Here is a 16,616-nt window from a genome sequence, read left to right as displayed (position 1 = left end):
ACAAATTTAGGTTTAAAATGTGCGGATATGTCAAAAACGCAAGAATTCTTTATTAAAAAAAGTTACGTTGTTTAATACAAGTACAAGTTACAAAGACACAAAAGTATGTGAATTTAAAACATAATTAGCTTTATACGTCAACAAAAACCAGGTTTAATCTGTTATCTCTTCCTGCTGCTGGTTCACTGCAGAGCCGACAAATAATCCAGTGTTCCAACCAGGTTTATCTAATCCAGCTTCTCTATTCTGATATAAAAAATAAATAGAAAGTTCCCTCCATATCAGCCGAGTTAGAAAATGTCCATATTGTGCTCCACGTTTCCTCGCTCGCCATCATTTGAATAAAGGAGTGATGCTGGGAGCCGTTCAGAAACATTTCCTTCTATTGCACGAGCGGACGAGGACTTCAGCGGAAACGGCGGCGCCCCCCCCCCCGTGACCGCCGATGGGCCCGGGTCAGACCGGCGTGAAGGTGCGGATGTGCGTTTGGCAGCGAGGACAGGAGTGGAGGACGTTCTTGAAGCGGTTTGTGAAGAAAGGGATGAGACAACAACCTGCAACACAGCTGGAAAAACAAAAAAACAACAGGACTTTTGAACACAGACGTGGTTTAAGACAAAACATTTTCCTCGGGTTGATTACATAAACTATATCATATATGTAGAAAGTGTCCATTACCACACAAACATACAGACTAAGGATTTATCTTAAAATGTCCATTATTCTTTCACTCCTCATTCAAACCTGATGCACACATATATATATATATATATACATGCTCACATATTTACACTGTGCTTATGTGCTTCCATACATACATGCATACTGACATGCAAATATAGACATACACACACATACAATCATACATAATTAACACATACAAGCATACATGGTTAAATACATACATGTGTATGTACACCTGTATGTACATACACACACATAAGCACGCTGACATAAACATTAATACACACACACAATTCATATATGCATTTTTTACATGGCCGAACTTTGAACCCTTGTGCTATCCTAGGCACTTTAACGTTGGGAGTTGGGTCATTCAGACCCACTGGACAGTGCTCTGAACCTTTTGTCTTCAATGATTTGTGATCTTCACTGGTGTCCATGGATTACATGAAATCTTTCCACCTTTATCCACCTTTGTCATGGTAGGGACAACACGTCAATATAAGGGGGGGGGGGGGGGTCATCTAAGATAGCACAAAATAAGTGATTTTATAAAAGCATCTACACGTGTTTATGGACTGCATGTGGGAACGCACACATTTGTTTTGTATGTATAATTTTTCTCTGTGACACCTTCCACAGATCATTTAGCGTTTGTAAGACAGAACGTTGACGTTACCCCAACGTGGAGCACACAAAGCAGACCAAGCAGGAGGACAAGCCCACTTTGAACCGGGTCTGGGTGACGATGACAGCTTGGCAGGAAGGACACTTTGTGGTTGCTGGTTTGTGACCCAACGACTCCACTTGACCCGAGGAAAGACAACATGCAGTTTCAGTTGGAGAAGCCCAAACAAACAGAATATTGCAATAATAATAATAATAATGGAGTTTGGAAAAAGTTGAGCGACACCTGGAAGGATCTGATGCTCTCGGGTTTGTGTCGCCGTGTCCTCCAGCTGCAGCTCGGGAGGAGGCAGGGTGTAGATCCCCCCACGCGGTGACTCTCTATAGACATGATTGCTCACTTGGGGGCCTGGTGATAAACACAACACAGTTTGAATGAAACTTTTCGGTTTAAGAAAAACACAAACAAAAGAAAAGGTGAGGAAAAGTGCACCTCTCCTTCCAGTGGCTATGAAGCGAACTCCATTTCCCACCATGTTTTCTTTGAGGGCCTCCAGCTCCTGCAGCTCCTTCTGAATGGTCTCGAGCTCACACATCTGATCTCCATCCTCACTGGTTGCTATGACAACACAGCAAAAAAGACAAGAGCTCAAACCCATCTTCACAAGAGAACACTTTGGACTGAAAAGGTTCTGGTTAGAAACTAGAAACCCTGTGAGTCCAATTTTTAAAATAAAAATATTAAACAAACTTGTTTCAAAATGTTGCGTCAAATTTACTCAACCCGATAAATGTCTTCAAAATTCAAGTTTTTGTTGTAGCGGGTAGACTTCCATTACAGTTCTAATTAAAAAATAAACATGATTTTTCTTTTTAACCGTTTTTGCACTTTATTTATTTGTAATTTTTATTAACATATATTGCACAAACAAAATACCAAACACAAAACTCCACACTGTTTTCACGTTTGCCAGGGAAATGAACAAAAATTCAAAAAAACATAATGTAAAACAGTTTCAAAAGAGACCATGTGTCAACTGTTCTAACAGATTTTATACTGTTTACATACAGAAACATTTCTTTCTGGAAAACAAAAAAATATCGTTTTTTTTTGTTTGTTTTTTTTTGTTGCATATTTTCACTTGTGTATAAAGTATTTAGCCATAATTATAAGTAAATTAACTACATGAATTTTCTCTGCATTAAATGTCCCTTGTGTAAAATATCCAAAAATAATATGTCAAATCTTTCCAAAATAAAATAAACATGATTTTCAAAAAAAGAGAATTAGCTTCCGGCAAAAGACAACACGTGACCGGAAATACAATACTTGAATCGGAAGTACAAATAACCGGTAATGACTGCTTAAAAAATAAGTTTTAAAATCCTAAATTAACACCAAAACGATTCATTTTACTTATTTTTTATTTTTATTGAAATCAGTCAGGATTCATTCGTACACTTTGTTTACGCTATGGTTTTAAATAACTTTTCCACAACTTTCACTAAATTTCTTTTTGATTTTGATTTTAAAATAAAAACATTTCAGTTGTTGTAGTCGGTGCCGCTAAATCAAACCAAAACACACATCGATACGTCCAAGTTTGTCTGGTTTGCCGTTAAAATTGCAACAGCAAATTTTGTGTGAGAAACGCCTGACTGCAGTCTGCAGACCGGGGCGTGGCCTAATGTGGGCGGAGTTAAACGCGTTGTGCTGCAATATTACCACCTAACGGATTTGGAGGTGTGTCCTGAGATATTTACAGTAAAGGCCGTTCACACCGGGACGAATTTCGCCGGCGATTTTCGCCGACGTTTAACGCCTCGTGACTAAACAAAGGGCACCAATGAGAGTGTGCACACCGACGCGAAAAAACGCCACGCGTCAAAGCGTCAAAAAAAAAAAACGCCTCGGGTTCGTTTTTTTTTTTCGACGCGTCGCGTCGAAATCTATTCGACCAATGAGAATGGCGCTTTTGCACATGTGTCTGGAGCTTCTGAAGTTACAGTAAAACACAACTTGGGGGCGCTCAAACACAAAACTGCCTTGCTGAGCACACATACCAGCAAAGAAGATAGACTCCGAGTTGCATCTACACAGCCGCGAAGAAATAATGACGGACATTCTAAAATATCCCCGAACGAAGCACCAGTTGGAGCTACTGGTGCTTGAAATATTCATGTTTTTTTTGTATGATTCTGACAAGCGCGTAAATACTTGCTCTCTTCTTCTGAGTGAAAAGCGACTTTAAGAAGCCTAAAGTTGCGCAGCGCCACCTTGTGTACAGGAGTATTTCTGTTTTACATTACGCGCCATCTAATGTCAGGGAATGAAATTGCATGTTCGCTCCGCTCATCGTCAGCGAAAATCGCCTGGGTGTGAACACAAAAAACGTGGCGAAAAACGCTGGCGAATAACGCCTGGCGAATATTCGTCCCGGTGTGTACGGGCCTTAAGGCTCGCCATGAACTTTTTCTTTTTTCTTTTTAGGAAAACATTAGTTACTTTGATTTTAGGATATGTACACTCCTTCTTTGAGAGTTTTGTTTTATTTATTTTTAAAAAACAGCCTTTTTTATTTTTGGCTCGAGGAACAAGAAAGGCAGACTGAACCAAACTGTGATTGTCGGTCGAGAACAAAACGGCTCTTATCATGTATGAATATGTCTCCTATTTTCCACTAGACCCCCTCAAAAACATCCCAAATCCTCAGGAATGTTAAAACCTTTTTCACAGAAACCCCTGTTATCATTACTCTCTCTTAGAATGAACCAGCGTGTTCGAGTCATGCTAGCTGCAGACACGTCCTTTTCTCCTCGCTTTAGGACTACAACTGTTGTAGTCCTGAAAAAAGTGTTGGCCACAAACAAAATAAACAAAACAGTTCATCCTGGTCAAACAAGCGGTAAGACGTGACCTTTCTATCTGAACTGATGCTTTATGTAACACATCGTGATCATCAGCATAGATATCGCTTTCCTTTGCCGCTGCAGTCGATGTCGATGCTGTCATGTTACCATGACAACACGCCACACCGCGAAATAAATAGTGCACTTTTTGTGAAAAAAGCGATCTAAACTGAAAAAGTAACAAGAGTGTAGTGATTAAGACTGATTGAATATTGATTTGTTTTTTTGTAAGTGACCATGGCATAAGCGGGTTAATGGCCTTCAGAGTGTGCGTTATCAGAATTAACACACTTGGTGGAAGCAGCTCTCTGGCACAAAGGCTTCCACGTGCTGCATTCATTTCTGAAAATGCACACTTCGTCGGCCATTAACCCGGACTTAACATTGGGAGTTGGGTCATCTGGACCCACTAGACAGTGCTCTGAACCTTTTTTCTTCAATGATTTGTGATCTTCACTGGTGTCCATGGATTACATGAAATCTTTCCACCTTTATCCACCTTTGTCATGGTAGGGAGAACATGTCAATGGAAGGGGGGGGGGGGGGGGGTCATAGGATAGCACAAGGGTTACAAAATAAAATAAAAGGAAAATGTTTCACTCCAACAGTTAGTGAGAAATCTACAGAGCCCTGGACTAAACAACTAAAAGATTGTTCTCTTAACTCTTAGATAACTATTTCCTGCGAGTTGACATTCTGTGGGCAAATTAGGATTTTAGGCACACAAATTTGTATATTTGTATATATATATAGTATTTTTATATCAATTTTGTAGTCATATTTGTACTTTAGGAACACAAATTAGTGTTTGTATTTGTGGGCACAAAATTATAGTTTTTGGGAAAAAAATTATTTATTTTACTATCATTTTGTAGATACATTAGTATTTTGTATTTTATTTGCACTTGTGGGCAAAAAATGATCATTTTTGTATCATTTTGTGGATGCTATAGCATTTTGGGCACCCAAATTAGTATTTTATTTGCATTTGTGGGCAAAAAAGATTGTGTTTTATTAGTTTTTTGTGGACACAAATTAGTATGTCATTTGCATTTGTTAGCACAAATGAGCATTTGGTGCTAACAAGTTAGTAATTTGAGGGAACCTATTTTTCTAAATGTCCTGTCTAAGTCAGGTTTTTTGTGTGAGACATGAAAAGAAACCCACAATATTTTTTTCTCAAATAACTGAAATGTAGAGTCCAAATAGGAATCCTGTCAACTGAACCAGACTCTCCTGACACTCTCGCTTTTCACAGACTTACTGATAGATTTAAATGAGAAACTTCATAGAATAAAATGCTGTTTTTCTGTGGAGCTGCTGAACAGATCCAGGACTTTAATATTTATCAGCGTTTACTTCACTCAGTGCTGCTGTCTGAACGTGTCTGAAGGGGGAGACTTACGCTCGGCGCCGCTTGCTCCCCTTTTTTCTTCCTCCTTCTTCGTGCAGCTTAGTGTTTTCTGGAGGAGGAGGTGTCTGCCTTGGAGCTGCTGTATTCTGAACTCGATTTGGGGCAAGTCTGACGTCTGCACGACAGAGTTCAGGTTGGTCTGATTTTGGGCCTGCTCCTCCACATTTACGGTGGACGCCAACGTCCTGATGGACAGGGGGACCGCCGCGTTGGGCTCGGCGTTCTCCATCTGGCTTCAAACCGACCCCTGAGCAGAAAAACCTGCGGCTCGGTCCTGAAACCCAAAAGCTCAAGTCGTGCCGCGGAAACGCTCACATCCCAGAGTTCCAGAACAAAACATTGAAAAACGTTGCTGGTAAATCCTCACAGCAGACCGAGCCAAAGACGTCCATCGCTTCTGACTCACCAGAGCCGCTTCAGCTCAAACGTCAGCTTCCATCGGAGAGATGTAAACAGTACATAAACAAATGAGAGGCTGAAATCAGTAAAGTATGCAAATACTGACGGCCGCACACCACAAAGGACAGTACCTGACATTAAAAGAGGGGCTTTTTTCGGCTCTGCGTTTTGGAAAAAAAAAAAGAATGTGTTGATGTGACGTGATCAAGGAGAAGCTACAGAATGGGTGACGTGACCATTTCCTGTCTCACTCCTGTGCTTTTATTACAGGTCAGGTCTTAAAGAGTCCAAATATTACGACATCTCAGCAAAGACACAACGGAAACACACATTATAACACAAATATTCTGCTTCTGTGAGCTCAAAGCAGCTTTTAGTGTCATAAAAAACACAATTTTCCAGGGTTTTTTAAAGTTAAATTTTGAAAAAATATATAAAACATCTAAATATGTTTCTCTCTTTATGTGGCTGATGAAGACGACTAAAAAACTAGAGCCAAACAAAGATCCTTTATTGGGGAGATGGGCTTACATAAAGAAGAAAACTACATGTACATTTATTTTAAACATAATAACCTTTGGTTGTAGTGTCACAGATGTAAAGGTTTTCTGTGTAATAGATTACAGGCCTAATATACTGGATTGGATGTATATTATCAAATAAATAAAAAAGAGAAAATTTGTTTTAAAATTCTTTCTGATAATCGTTTCGTTTTTTGTCTTTAAAAAACTCAAATCGTTTCTTCTTACGGTCATTCCTGTCAAAGCAGACAAAATGTTGGATTTTAACCGATATTTTAGAGTTTTTCCTTATTTGATACGGATGCTGCTCATGTAATAATTTACCAGACAAGAAATCATTGATGAAACTCAAGAAAACAAACAACTTCTGTAGCTTAAATCACTTTTTTTTAAAAACCTCTTTTTTTGTATTATTGTTAAAAACTCTTTTATTTTATGTATTTTTATGTGAATATTTTTTATCCCCCAATTCAATAAAAACTCCTCAATGGAAAGAATTGTAATTTTCTCTGAAAACAGTTAAAAAATTTTAATGTTTAAGTTTAGACTTTAGTGCATTCATATCTCTGCGTTTATCATATTCTGGATCGCTGTCCTTTAAATAGATGCAAACATTATTTATTTTAATATATAAATTCAATTTTGTATATTCAAACTTCTCTAGAGAACAAAAAACAAACAAAACAGTCATTTATTAAACCAGAATGTTACTTAATATTGATCCTTGATATATTGCTTTAAAATATATAATACAAACCCAATTTTAGCACATATTGACTCATGTTTGCTGAAATGTTCAAACATAATTTCTGTTTTGAGTGTCAGTCAATCGCCATATAAGCTGAGCATTTTATAAACTGGTCTTTGAAGAAAAATACTTTAGTGACAACTTCTTTAAGCTTAAAAATACTTTTATCTCACTACTAAAACACAAATCACACAAGTAATAGATTACAATTTTACATCAAAGCACCAAAAGGATGGAATAAAACCTGTAAGTTGTTCTGATTAGAGTCACTTGAGGCATTTTCCCTGACAAATAATAAGCACAGAATGTGAAAGGTCACCGCCGCGTTCTGCATGAACTTTGTTCTGAAAGCAGAACACGGCGTCCCGGTTGGCTGACCTGTGAAATGCTGCAGTTGCCCCCACGTGACAGAAGCTAGTCACCATAGCATCAATAAAGCCCCCCCAGGGGGGGTCTATACCAACAGAGGAATGTGGCCTATATTCTACCCAATAAAAAACCCTCAATGCAAATTGACAAACACACACGGAACTGTTGTAAAACTATACACAGTATGTCTATTCATGATCTATGTATTTATGGAAAATGGTTATTTCCATATAGTGCACCCTAAAGACATGGAACTGTGTTTTTAAATTTGTTTACCAAACAGAAAAGTTTTTACATAACAACAAAAATGTTTTCCTCTAACAGAACGGGATCGAACTGTTGTTACAGCGACTCACCACTAGATGACAGCAGAGTGCGCTAAAAGATCAATTCAGGGTAAAGATTTGAGTCTGGACTTTTACTGCTTCATCAAGAGCACTGATTTGGCAGACGCCATCCATCCATGCATCCATCCATCCATGAACTTCATTTCAACCTTTTTTCTAAATCCTCTTGGCCTCAAATGTACACTTCTATGTCTTTGGCCCTCATAAACATGACTAACTTCAGTACTGGTCCAAACACACACACACAGACGGATCAAATGCTCAATTATACTTGTCACCTGAGGCAGGAAACACTCATTGATGAAAGAGTTTTAAAACTATGTGATCTTCTTGCATGTTTTTAAATGCCATTAAATTTAAAGTTCTAGCATTTTTTATTTTGACAAATTAAAAATCAAACTTTACATTTAGTTTGAACATTTCCAGACATGAAAATGTTTCCATCTATTCATATTTTTTGCAGAAATGTAAAGATAACGCTATTTATTAACTTCTGAAATGATGGAAAAAGTTACTTTTTGAATAAATAAAACTATAACAACAAAAACTAAGGACAGAATTTAAAAAGATGATTATATAAACTCTTCAGAGTCACTGAACTTTAAGCTCTGTTTGTCTGTAAAGTGCTCAGACCCACATAGGGACACAAACACAAAAAGCTCTGAAATGGACCCTGTAGTTTTTACTACATACATAAATTCTGCACATAAGGACCGTTCATACTGACTTAAAAGCCCTGGACTTTCTCCCACAGGTTGTCTGGTTCCTAAAAAGAAAAAAACATTCCTTACTGTCAGTCTCTAGGGGATTAATAAAGGTTTTTTTTAATGGTTGATTCTGCCTTTGCCCTAAGATCTGCTTCAACATCGACTGTGTCCTGATCTGAACAAACTGGGTAAATGTTTGTTTTTATGCAGATGACACAGTCGTATTCATGGAACAGATCCAGCAACTTAAAGACCCGCTCCTAACATCTTCTGATCTGTTGTAAAAGCAATCCCAGTGGTCTTTTAGTGAAAGGCCGTGTCACACACTACGCACATTTTGTGCAAATATTTCACGTAGGAAAATTGGTCATACGTGAATATACGTGGAAAAAGTGAGAAAAGTAGTGGTCTTTATGTGAAATTTTGACAGATGTATCACATATGATCCACGCTAAAGCCGTGGAACAAGTATCAATAAACCCCAAAAAACACGTAAATCAACGTAGATCATTAACCGTGTGTGATTACTGCGCTGTTTACATGGAATTCATAAGTGATATGTGCGTCAATTGTTTAAACGCAATATGTGGGCCGTACATGCGTCATAAAAGTTAAACATCTGTGGTTTTTGCAGGGAACGTCAGACATACGGGGACGGCCGTGGGAAGCGATTAATTGGCGTGTAGATCTCACAAAAATCAAATACGATTGCATAAGATTTACGTAACAATTACAAATAAACTACGTAAAATACACGTAAATTGTGAAATTCTCCACCAACCAAAAATTTTGAACAGCTCATAACTAAATGAACGGAAAGACCATCTGTGCATGTCGACAAATGCCGAACCCAAGAAACACTTGTGAATTATCACACATGAAACACGAAAGACCGAAATTTCATACGTTTAAAAAGCGCAAAATGTTCGTATTGGCTGAGTCACGCGGTCTTCAGCTAAAATTTTAAAAACCTGTCGTTTTCCAGGACATTGTTTCTGCAGAGCGGCAGTCATTCGTTAGAAATTCACCTCTGTGTTGTGGGACTGTTTGCACGGAGTAAGCCCGCCCCTACTTCCCGTCACCCATCTGTTTACGCTTTCTCCCACTAGCTCACAGCCCTTTACACCCCCAGCTTAACATGGCGACCAATTTTGGAGCCGTCCAGTCGTACAGTTTAGATCCAGATTCCAACACAGACGAGGAAAACAAAGAAAAAATTCATGGATCTGTTTGTCTGTAAATATGCATCAGAAGGGGGAGGAGCAGGGAGCTTGTGGCTCCGCCCAGAACAAAGAAACCTTTTGTCAGAAGGCGTTTTTTCGTCTGCACTTATTTTGAATTATCGACGATTTAAATGAAGAAATACATCAGAAAAATGCCAAAAGAACACGTTAGAAATCCCATTTTTAACCGGAGTGGGTCCTTCTTTTGATTTGAAAGCTACAGCATCTCTGCTCTGCAAGAAATGAAAACAAACCAACAGTTAGAGCTGGTTTCCACTGATGAATGCTGAGGTTTTTTCACGTCATCCTTTTTTCATACGGCTCGCTGTGCATCTGATAGAAGGCTTAACTGAGGCCTAAAAACAAGAGGAGACCAGAAAAGCTGCAAAGCAGAGATAAATGTTTGTCGAGCACCCTTCAGCTGGTCGCTTCTGAGCAGAGAACTGTTGCGTAAGCGACGCTCAGAGGTGGCCGACACAGACGGAGCGGCGGCTGATGTGGGTCAGAGCTCGTTTCTGTGCAGCTCTGTGGTTTTGGCGTCCTCTGCTCAGTGTGTTGATTCGCTGCCTCTCAGGGGGGCGTCTTGCTAGCGATGACACACAGTCGCTCTGAGAGTTGCGTCATGCCTGGATTAATGTGTTTGTGTGTGCAAATGGATTGACTGCTAATAACCCCAAACTTTTTCTGATTCTTTTTCTTTTCTCTTTTGATGACTTTAGTTGGGAAAAGCATTTGAAGGGAACCAAATCAACTTCCTGTGCAGCAGTTTGCAGCTGGACTCTCATGACTAATGAGAGGTCATGAGCGGCGGTTCTCTGCCACGGCCTTCATCCTGCTGGATGAACATAAGTGAAATCCCTGCATTCATCCCTCCTCAGCATCTCCTCCCTCCTGTTTGGGGTGGGGGCAGGCAGGGAGGGAGGATGCACTGCAGCATCCAGGAGACAAAAAGAGGTGTGTTTGAGTTGGTGAATAAGGGGAGGGGAGGTTAAAAAAAAAGAGGGAAGAGGGGAAGGACAGAGGGAGAGAGAGGCCGGCTGCCAGCATGCAGAGCTGAGAGGAAAAAGCATGTCTGCAGCTGCAACGAGGATTTGCAGCCAAAGCCGCCGCAACAAATAAAATATCGCCGCTTTTACTCCTTTGTTGCAACAAGGGGATTACATAAGAGACCTCCCCCCCTCTGAAACCTGCACTCAGCTTTGTTCTGGAATCAAACCTGAGGAGGGAATCTGCTGCAGCACAGCTGCAGCTTTTTACTACATCACCTTTGTTGATGCAGAATGGATTTTTTTATTTTGGGGGGGAGTTTCGTCTTTTTTGAACATTGTAGCTAAAGACCCAAAATTCAGTTTCAACGTGTTTTTGTGGCATTTTTCTGATAATGAAGGACATGTATAAAGAATATTAAGCTTAAAATTGCATTTCTGAGTATTTCTTTATTCAAATCGTTGTGAATCAAGTCATTGCCATAGTGGATTCAAATAACGAGGCAACTGTAAATTTAAGCTGCCAGAGGAAGTTTAATGCTTTAAATTGTGTGTAATGTTTATATGCCTAATGCGAATCATCACATTAACCCTTGTGCTATCTTGTGCTGTTTACTTTGTGTAAGCTGGGGGTAGTATCATAATTTAATTTTCCTGTTTTTTACCACTACAATTGCAGCAAACTGGTATTTGTATTGATACATTTTAACCCTTGTGCTATCTTAGATGACCCCCCCCCTCCATTGACGTGTTCTCCCTACCATGACAAAGGTGGATAAAGGTGGAAAGATTTCATGTAATCCATGGACACCAGTGAAGATCACAAATCATTGGAGAAAAAAGGTTCAGTGCACTAGTGGGTCTAGATGACCCAACTCCCAACGTTAAAGTGCCTAGGATGGCACAAGGGTTACGGGGCGGGGCTTACAGCTGAACAGCAAACGCAGGAAGATGTGACGTCACTGTAACCTTAAAAAAAAACACTTTTGGATTTGTTGACAGGATTTGTGTTAAACTGTAGTTCAAGAAGCAAAATCTATTTTTGTTTTCAAAGAAATTTCTGATTTTCACATCTGTTTTTAAAGAAAATGCATTTCTTAAGCTAATTTTAAATCATTTTAGAGATTATTTCCATCCGTATTTTCTTCATAGCTTCAGAAAAATCTATTGCTCCCAGCAATACGACCTATTTTACTGTTCTTTAGAAGGACTTTAGCACTTTTAATTTTAGGCTTCTTCCAGATTTAGGCCTCACATTTCTGCAGGAATGTTAAAAACAACAACAACAACACGATTCTCACAGAAACGTGTTGAAACGTTGCCGCCCAAAACAAAGTCAGCGCACGAGGACAAAAAGAGAAGAGAGCAGAAAAGTCTCGAGCTCTTCCTGTTTGTGGTCAGAGGAGAAGTCGTTCGTCTCGTCTGCAGCTGGGCTTCAGTCTTCCGGACAAAACGTAACCGTCATGATCCCTAAACGCGCAGAAGCTGTAAAACCTCCAGGAATAAAACAAATAAAGACCATCGCAAACAGAGAAACGTGTTCATATAGGGGACAAGAAAGTTTATCTGTCTTTTCTGCTTCAGTTTCAGTTTCAACCTCGTGTTTTTCAGAAGTAGTATTCACTGGAGATCCACGTGTTACTCTGGGCTTTGATGGACAAACTGTTGCTTTCAGAAGTGTAATGAATTGCTAACAGATGTTAACAAAAAAGGAAGGTCAGAGAGACAGTTTGGAGCTCTTTTATTAAAATACATTTCTTTAAAGACCATCACTACGTTATATATATAAAAAAAAAACATTACAGTTAAACATTTTCTCGTGGCATTTTCTGATGATCAGTACATGTGCTCATTCAACTTCCTGGTTGAATTACGTCAAAATGAAAACAAAAAAACAGCTGTTACCTTTTTTTTTTTTTTTAGAAGACACAGGAAAGTTAAGCCAAAAATTGCATTATTCTTTGCCGCTTAGCAACTCCATTCCCCTTCCTGTCACTGAGAGCTCTCTGTTTACACACTCTCTCGCTAGCTTACAGCCCCCAGCCTCTAAATGCAACCAAAATCTCCAATCCGGTTTGGATCCAGATTCCAGCTCAAGTGAGGAAAACGAAGACGTCCGTGGATCTGTTTGTCTGCACGTGGATGCATCAGAAGGGGGCGGAGCAAGGAGATTGTGGCCACGCCCAGCGTATTTTCTTTTTCAACCTTTTTCAAAATGCATTTTATCCGTCTGCTTCTTTACGTCGATTTGCATAAAGGAAAACTGAGAAATGCAATTTTCTTTCTGCGTGTCCTCCATTAACAGACAAACGCCGCGAAAACACGCTAAAAACGCCAAAAACACCGTTTTCATGGGAGCGGCTCTTTCATTTAGCCTCCCCGTTTCTGTAAATCCATGCGACATCTCCATATTTCTGACCCAACGTTGCTGTCATCAAAGAATGTTTATCTCGTTTTAGCATCATGATGGAAACGTTTGTTCACGTTTGCAGGTATGAATCTAAAGCCGTTTGCGTCTTTAAACCTCATTTTCTGTTTTTTCTCCTTTGATGTTTTCTCGGTGCTTCATCCCGATTCTCCACAGAGATCATTAAAGTTTTATTTGATCTAGTGAAGCACCCTGCTGTTACCACAACCTTAGCCAAAGCAGAACCGGGCTGCAGCAAAAAAAGAAAATAAATACATGTTTAATAGGTTAAAACTAAAATTTTGATGGAAGAATATGAATAATTACAGGGAAATCTGTGTCTCAGAGTTCTCCACTGATCCTCTGAGGGTGTCTGTAACCTGCAGAGTCCCAGCTGCCTAAATTACCTTTAAACCTATTTTATTACGTCTTTTCCCACCATTTCCCACACAACTCTACATTCCAGACCCAATTTATGAGGAAAACACACAAAAAAAGGACAATTCAGTTCTCCGTTTTTCCCGTTGCACAGGGAGAATTCTGCAGAAAACAACAGGAAAAAGGAGAAAATGAAAGTCCAACAGAGGGATCCTTGAAGGTGGAGTGTTGTCTCAAAGTGCAGACTGACGTGCAGTAGCGGTTTTAGGCACGGGCCATACGGGCGATCGCCCGGGGCGGAAAAATGACGGAGGGGCGGCGCCAGCGGCTCAGCTCTTGTAAAATACTTTATGCATCACTATTGGTTTACTTATATCACAGAGTTTGTAACAGCCTGAAACCTGGCGGCGCCCCCGCCCCGCAGCTGCGCTCCCTGCTGTCTTTGAGAAGTAGACGCAAATGTGTGTGAGAAGGAGAAGGGAGGGGGCGCGGGGTGAAGAAGGAGAAGGGAGGGGGCGCGGGGTGAAGAAGGAGAAGGGAGGGGGCGCGGGGTGAAGGGTGCAGGCTGAGGTGAGCACGGAGCACAAAACGCATGCGCAAACCTGGCTGGATCTTCTTCCAGGGGGGCAACGGTCGCGGGCCGCGGCTCAGTGCTTGATGAAAAAATAAAAATAAAAATTGCGCCGCCATGTAGCGAATTAGCGCCCCTGGGTGCAGCTGCACGCGCTCCTTCTGGAAATGTTTGACGAACGGGAGGGGGGGGGGGGCTGCGGGTATAAAAAAAGTATAAAAAAATCATGCTTTTTTGGTTATTTCAAATAAAAAATGGGAAAACAAAAAAAAATTCTTCACTTAGATGACAGTTGGTTTAGTCGACAGACTTGATACCTATGTCAGGACATTTATGCTAAATGCAAAAACATCTGAAATATGGAGAAAAAAGGTCAAAGCTGGTGCCCAATTTAGAAAGAAAAGAGAAGAAGAGGAGAAAAGAGACAAAGAAAAGGGTATTATCACATAGCTAGATGCACGTTTTCTAAATTCGAATGCTACCTGCCCTACAACAACAACAACGTTGCAGAGGAAAAATCTCTTGTTTGGTCTATCATGACCAAAACTGAAGTAGGCCCAAATATTGCAAATAACGTCATTTTTAAGATATTTATTCTTAAATGTTTGCTCTGCCTTAACTTGTAACATTAGTTATGATTCGTGTGTCTGTCTGCTCTGCTGTAACACAAAGTTTTTGTTGTGTTTTATTGTTGTATATTAGTTCATAATGTTAAATAAGCTGTGATGGTAGAATGCTGCTGCTGCTGCTGCTGCTGCTGCTGCTGCTGCTGCTGCTGCTGCTGCTGCTGCTGCTGCTGTTAGCTTTTCAAAACTCCAGTTGATCAAGTCATACCTGAGATCACCAATGTCTCAGGAGCAACTCACTAACCTGCTGTTTTTAGTATCAATCATTCATGGGGGGAGCAGATTTCATATGATGACGTTATTGACAAGCTTGCATCAGGAAGGCCACAAAGGTTAGGTTTTAGTTAGTGTTTTCTCTTCTTAGTGCTGCAGTTACATTTATTCTAGTGTATTATTAGTGTGATTTGTAGTTTATAATATTTATTTCAGATTGTTTGTGTTTATTAAATATTTCCTAACTGTATTTTCAGTTACAATAAATGGACAAAGTGACTCTATGGGGGGGGGGGGCGCTAGAGGAGGGCCTCGCCCGGAGAGTAATTCAGGGTAGAACCGCCACTGCTGACGTGTAAACCGAACGCTTCTCTTCCTGTCACTTCCTCTGCTAGTCAGACGGCCTCTTTCATGCAAAATCACTCAGCGCCTCCTGCTTCCAGTCCCAGTGTGGGGTATTGTTTCAGAGGCTGCTAAGTCCGGCGCTAATGCATCCAGGCGGGCGGCCCTCCACCGAACGGAGGGCCCGGATAAAGCCGGCTTTGTGTCCGGCTCAGGAGCTCAGGCACGGAGAGGCTGAAATGGCACGCAGCCATTGTTTCAGGTTCACGGCGGTCGCACACCAACGGCTTTATTTATGCAAACATTGCAACATCAGGACTGGTGGAAGCCATTGTTAAATGTGTAAATTACATCATTGTTTGACAACAACCACCTCTGCCAGATTACTGTGGAGCTAGAATTACTGTAAACTAGCAAACCAAATTCACCAACATTTTTGTTCTGAAGTATGAAGGATCATAGTCACGCATTATTTAGTTACTTTGACAATATTTATGTAGTTTTTGTAAAAATATCGTTAGTCAAACTAAGAAAAAAAGAGACATTTCTTCCCCAATAATTCCTCTGTTCCATCTTTTGTCAAGGAACTTCTTCAAGACTCCTGTTGGGGGCGCTAAACACACAACTGGGAAAAGTGTCGACACATTTAAAAGTTACACTAGTTTTTCTATTTTTAAGTATGTATATTCAGCTGGCAAAACAGACCTAATGTAAAGGATGAAAAGCAACCAATCGAGGAAATATAAATGTCAAAGACGGGGTAGAATTCCCTGGAAATGCTTCATTTTGAGGTATAAGCATCAAATTTGGCCACATGGATGTACTTTTTAATCCTTTAGAAAAGCATCCTGGCCACAGTCTCTATTATTGCAAAAACATGTGACTTCTATTTGCCCCAGTGCTTACACCACAAAATGTGCGATTATTTTAATACCCCGTTCCCCCAAAACAAAGGGAATGTTTGGAGTTGTTTATGTCGCCCCCTGTTGGCGGATTGAACTGAACACAACATAAACAAAAAGTAAGTTAAACCCATTTTCTGCCTCAAACTATTCTCCACTCAACAGCGTTTGTGACAGAGTTGACAGACGATTCCTCTCACCTGGGTTTGATGGGTGACAAAAGCAACAATTTGACATCATGG

General features: G+C 40.1%; 1 protein-coding gene across 3 annotated transcripts; it reads right to left on the bottom strand.

Annotated features, from left to right (window-relative positions):
* Positions 1 to 28: 28 nt before the first annotated feature.
* On the bottom strand, positions 29 to 6,041 carry LOC101164847 (uncharacterized). Of its 3 annotated transcripts, XM_078937112.1 has the most exons (5): positions 5,627 to 6,041; positions 1,805 to 1,930; positions 1,598 to 1,720; positions 1,364 to 1,490; positions 29 to 565 (listed from the first exon to the last, which is right to left on the bottom strand). In XM_078937112.1, exons 1-5 carry the CDS (start codon positions 5,862 to 5,864, stop codon positions 457 to 459), a joined length of 723 nt encoding a protein of 240 aa, XP_078793238.1. In that variant the 5' UTR covers positions 5,865 to 6,041; the 3' UTR covers positions 29 to 456. The 3 variants fall into 3 exon arrangements, with proteins under 3 accessions (XP_078793238.1, XP_011486161.2, XP_078793237.1); XM_011487859.4 differs by having other exon boundaries at positions 1,598 to 1,930; positions 5,627 to 6,010; XM_078937111.1 differs by lacking the exon at positions 29 to 565 and having other exon boundaries at positions 1,206 to 1,720; positions 5,627 to 6,010.
* Positions 6,042 to 16,616: the final 10,575 nt, after the last annotated feature.

Source organism: Oryzias latipes, chromosome 19 (assembly GCF_053564925.1).
Source record: "Oryzias latipes strain Hd-rR chromosome 19, Olatipes_Hd-rR_3.1".
Lineage (NCBI taxonomy): Eukaryota > Metazoa > Chordata > Actinopteri > Beloniformes > Adrianichthyidae > Oryzias > Oryzias latipes.
The sequence above is the reverse complement of the archived record's forward strand: the minus strand, read 5'-3'. Positions and strand labels throughout refer to the sequence as shown.

Bases quoted from the DNA above. Each gene is read 5' to 3' on its own strand.
- LOC101164847 (XM_011487859.4), bottom strand. From the start codon at position 5,864: ATGGAGAACGCCGAGCCCAACGCGGCGGTCCCCCTGTCCATCAGGACG. The intron at 1,491-1,597 runs GTGTCGCTCAAC...CCTCGGGTCAAG, and splicing joins AGAGCATCAGATCCTTCCAG to TGGAGTCGTTGGGTCACAAA. The intron at 566-1,363 runs GTAACGTCAACG...TTGTTTTTCCAG, and splicing joins TTTGTGTGCTCCACGTTGGG to CTGTGTTGCAGGTTGTTGTC.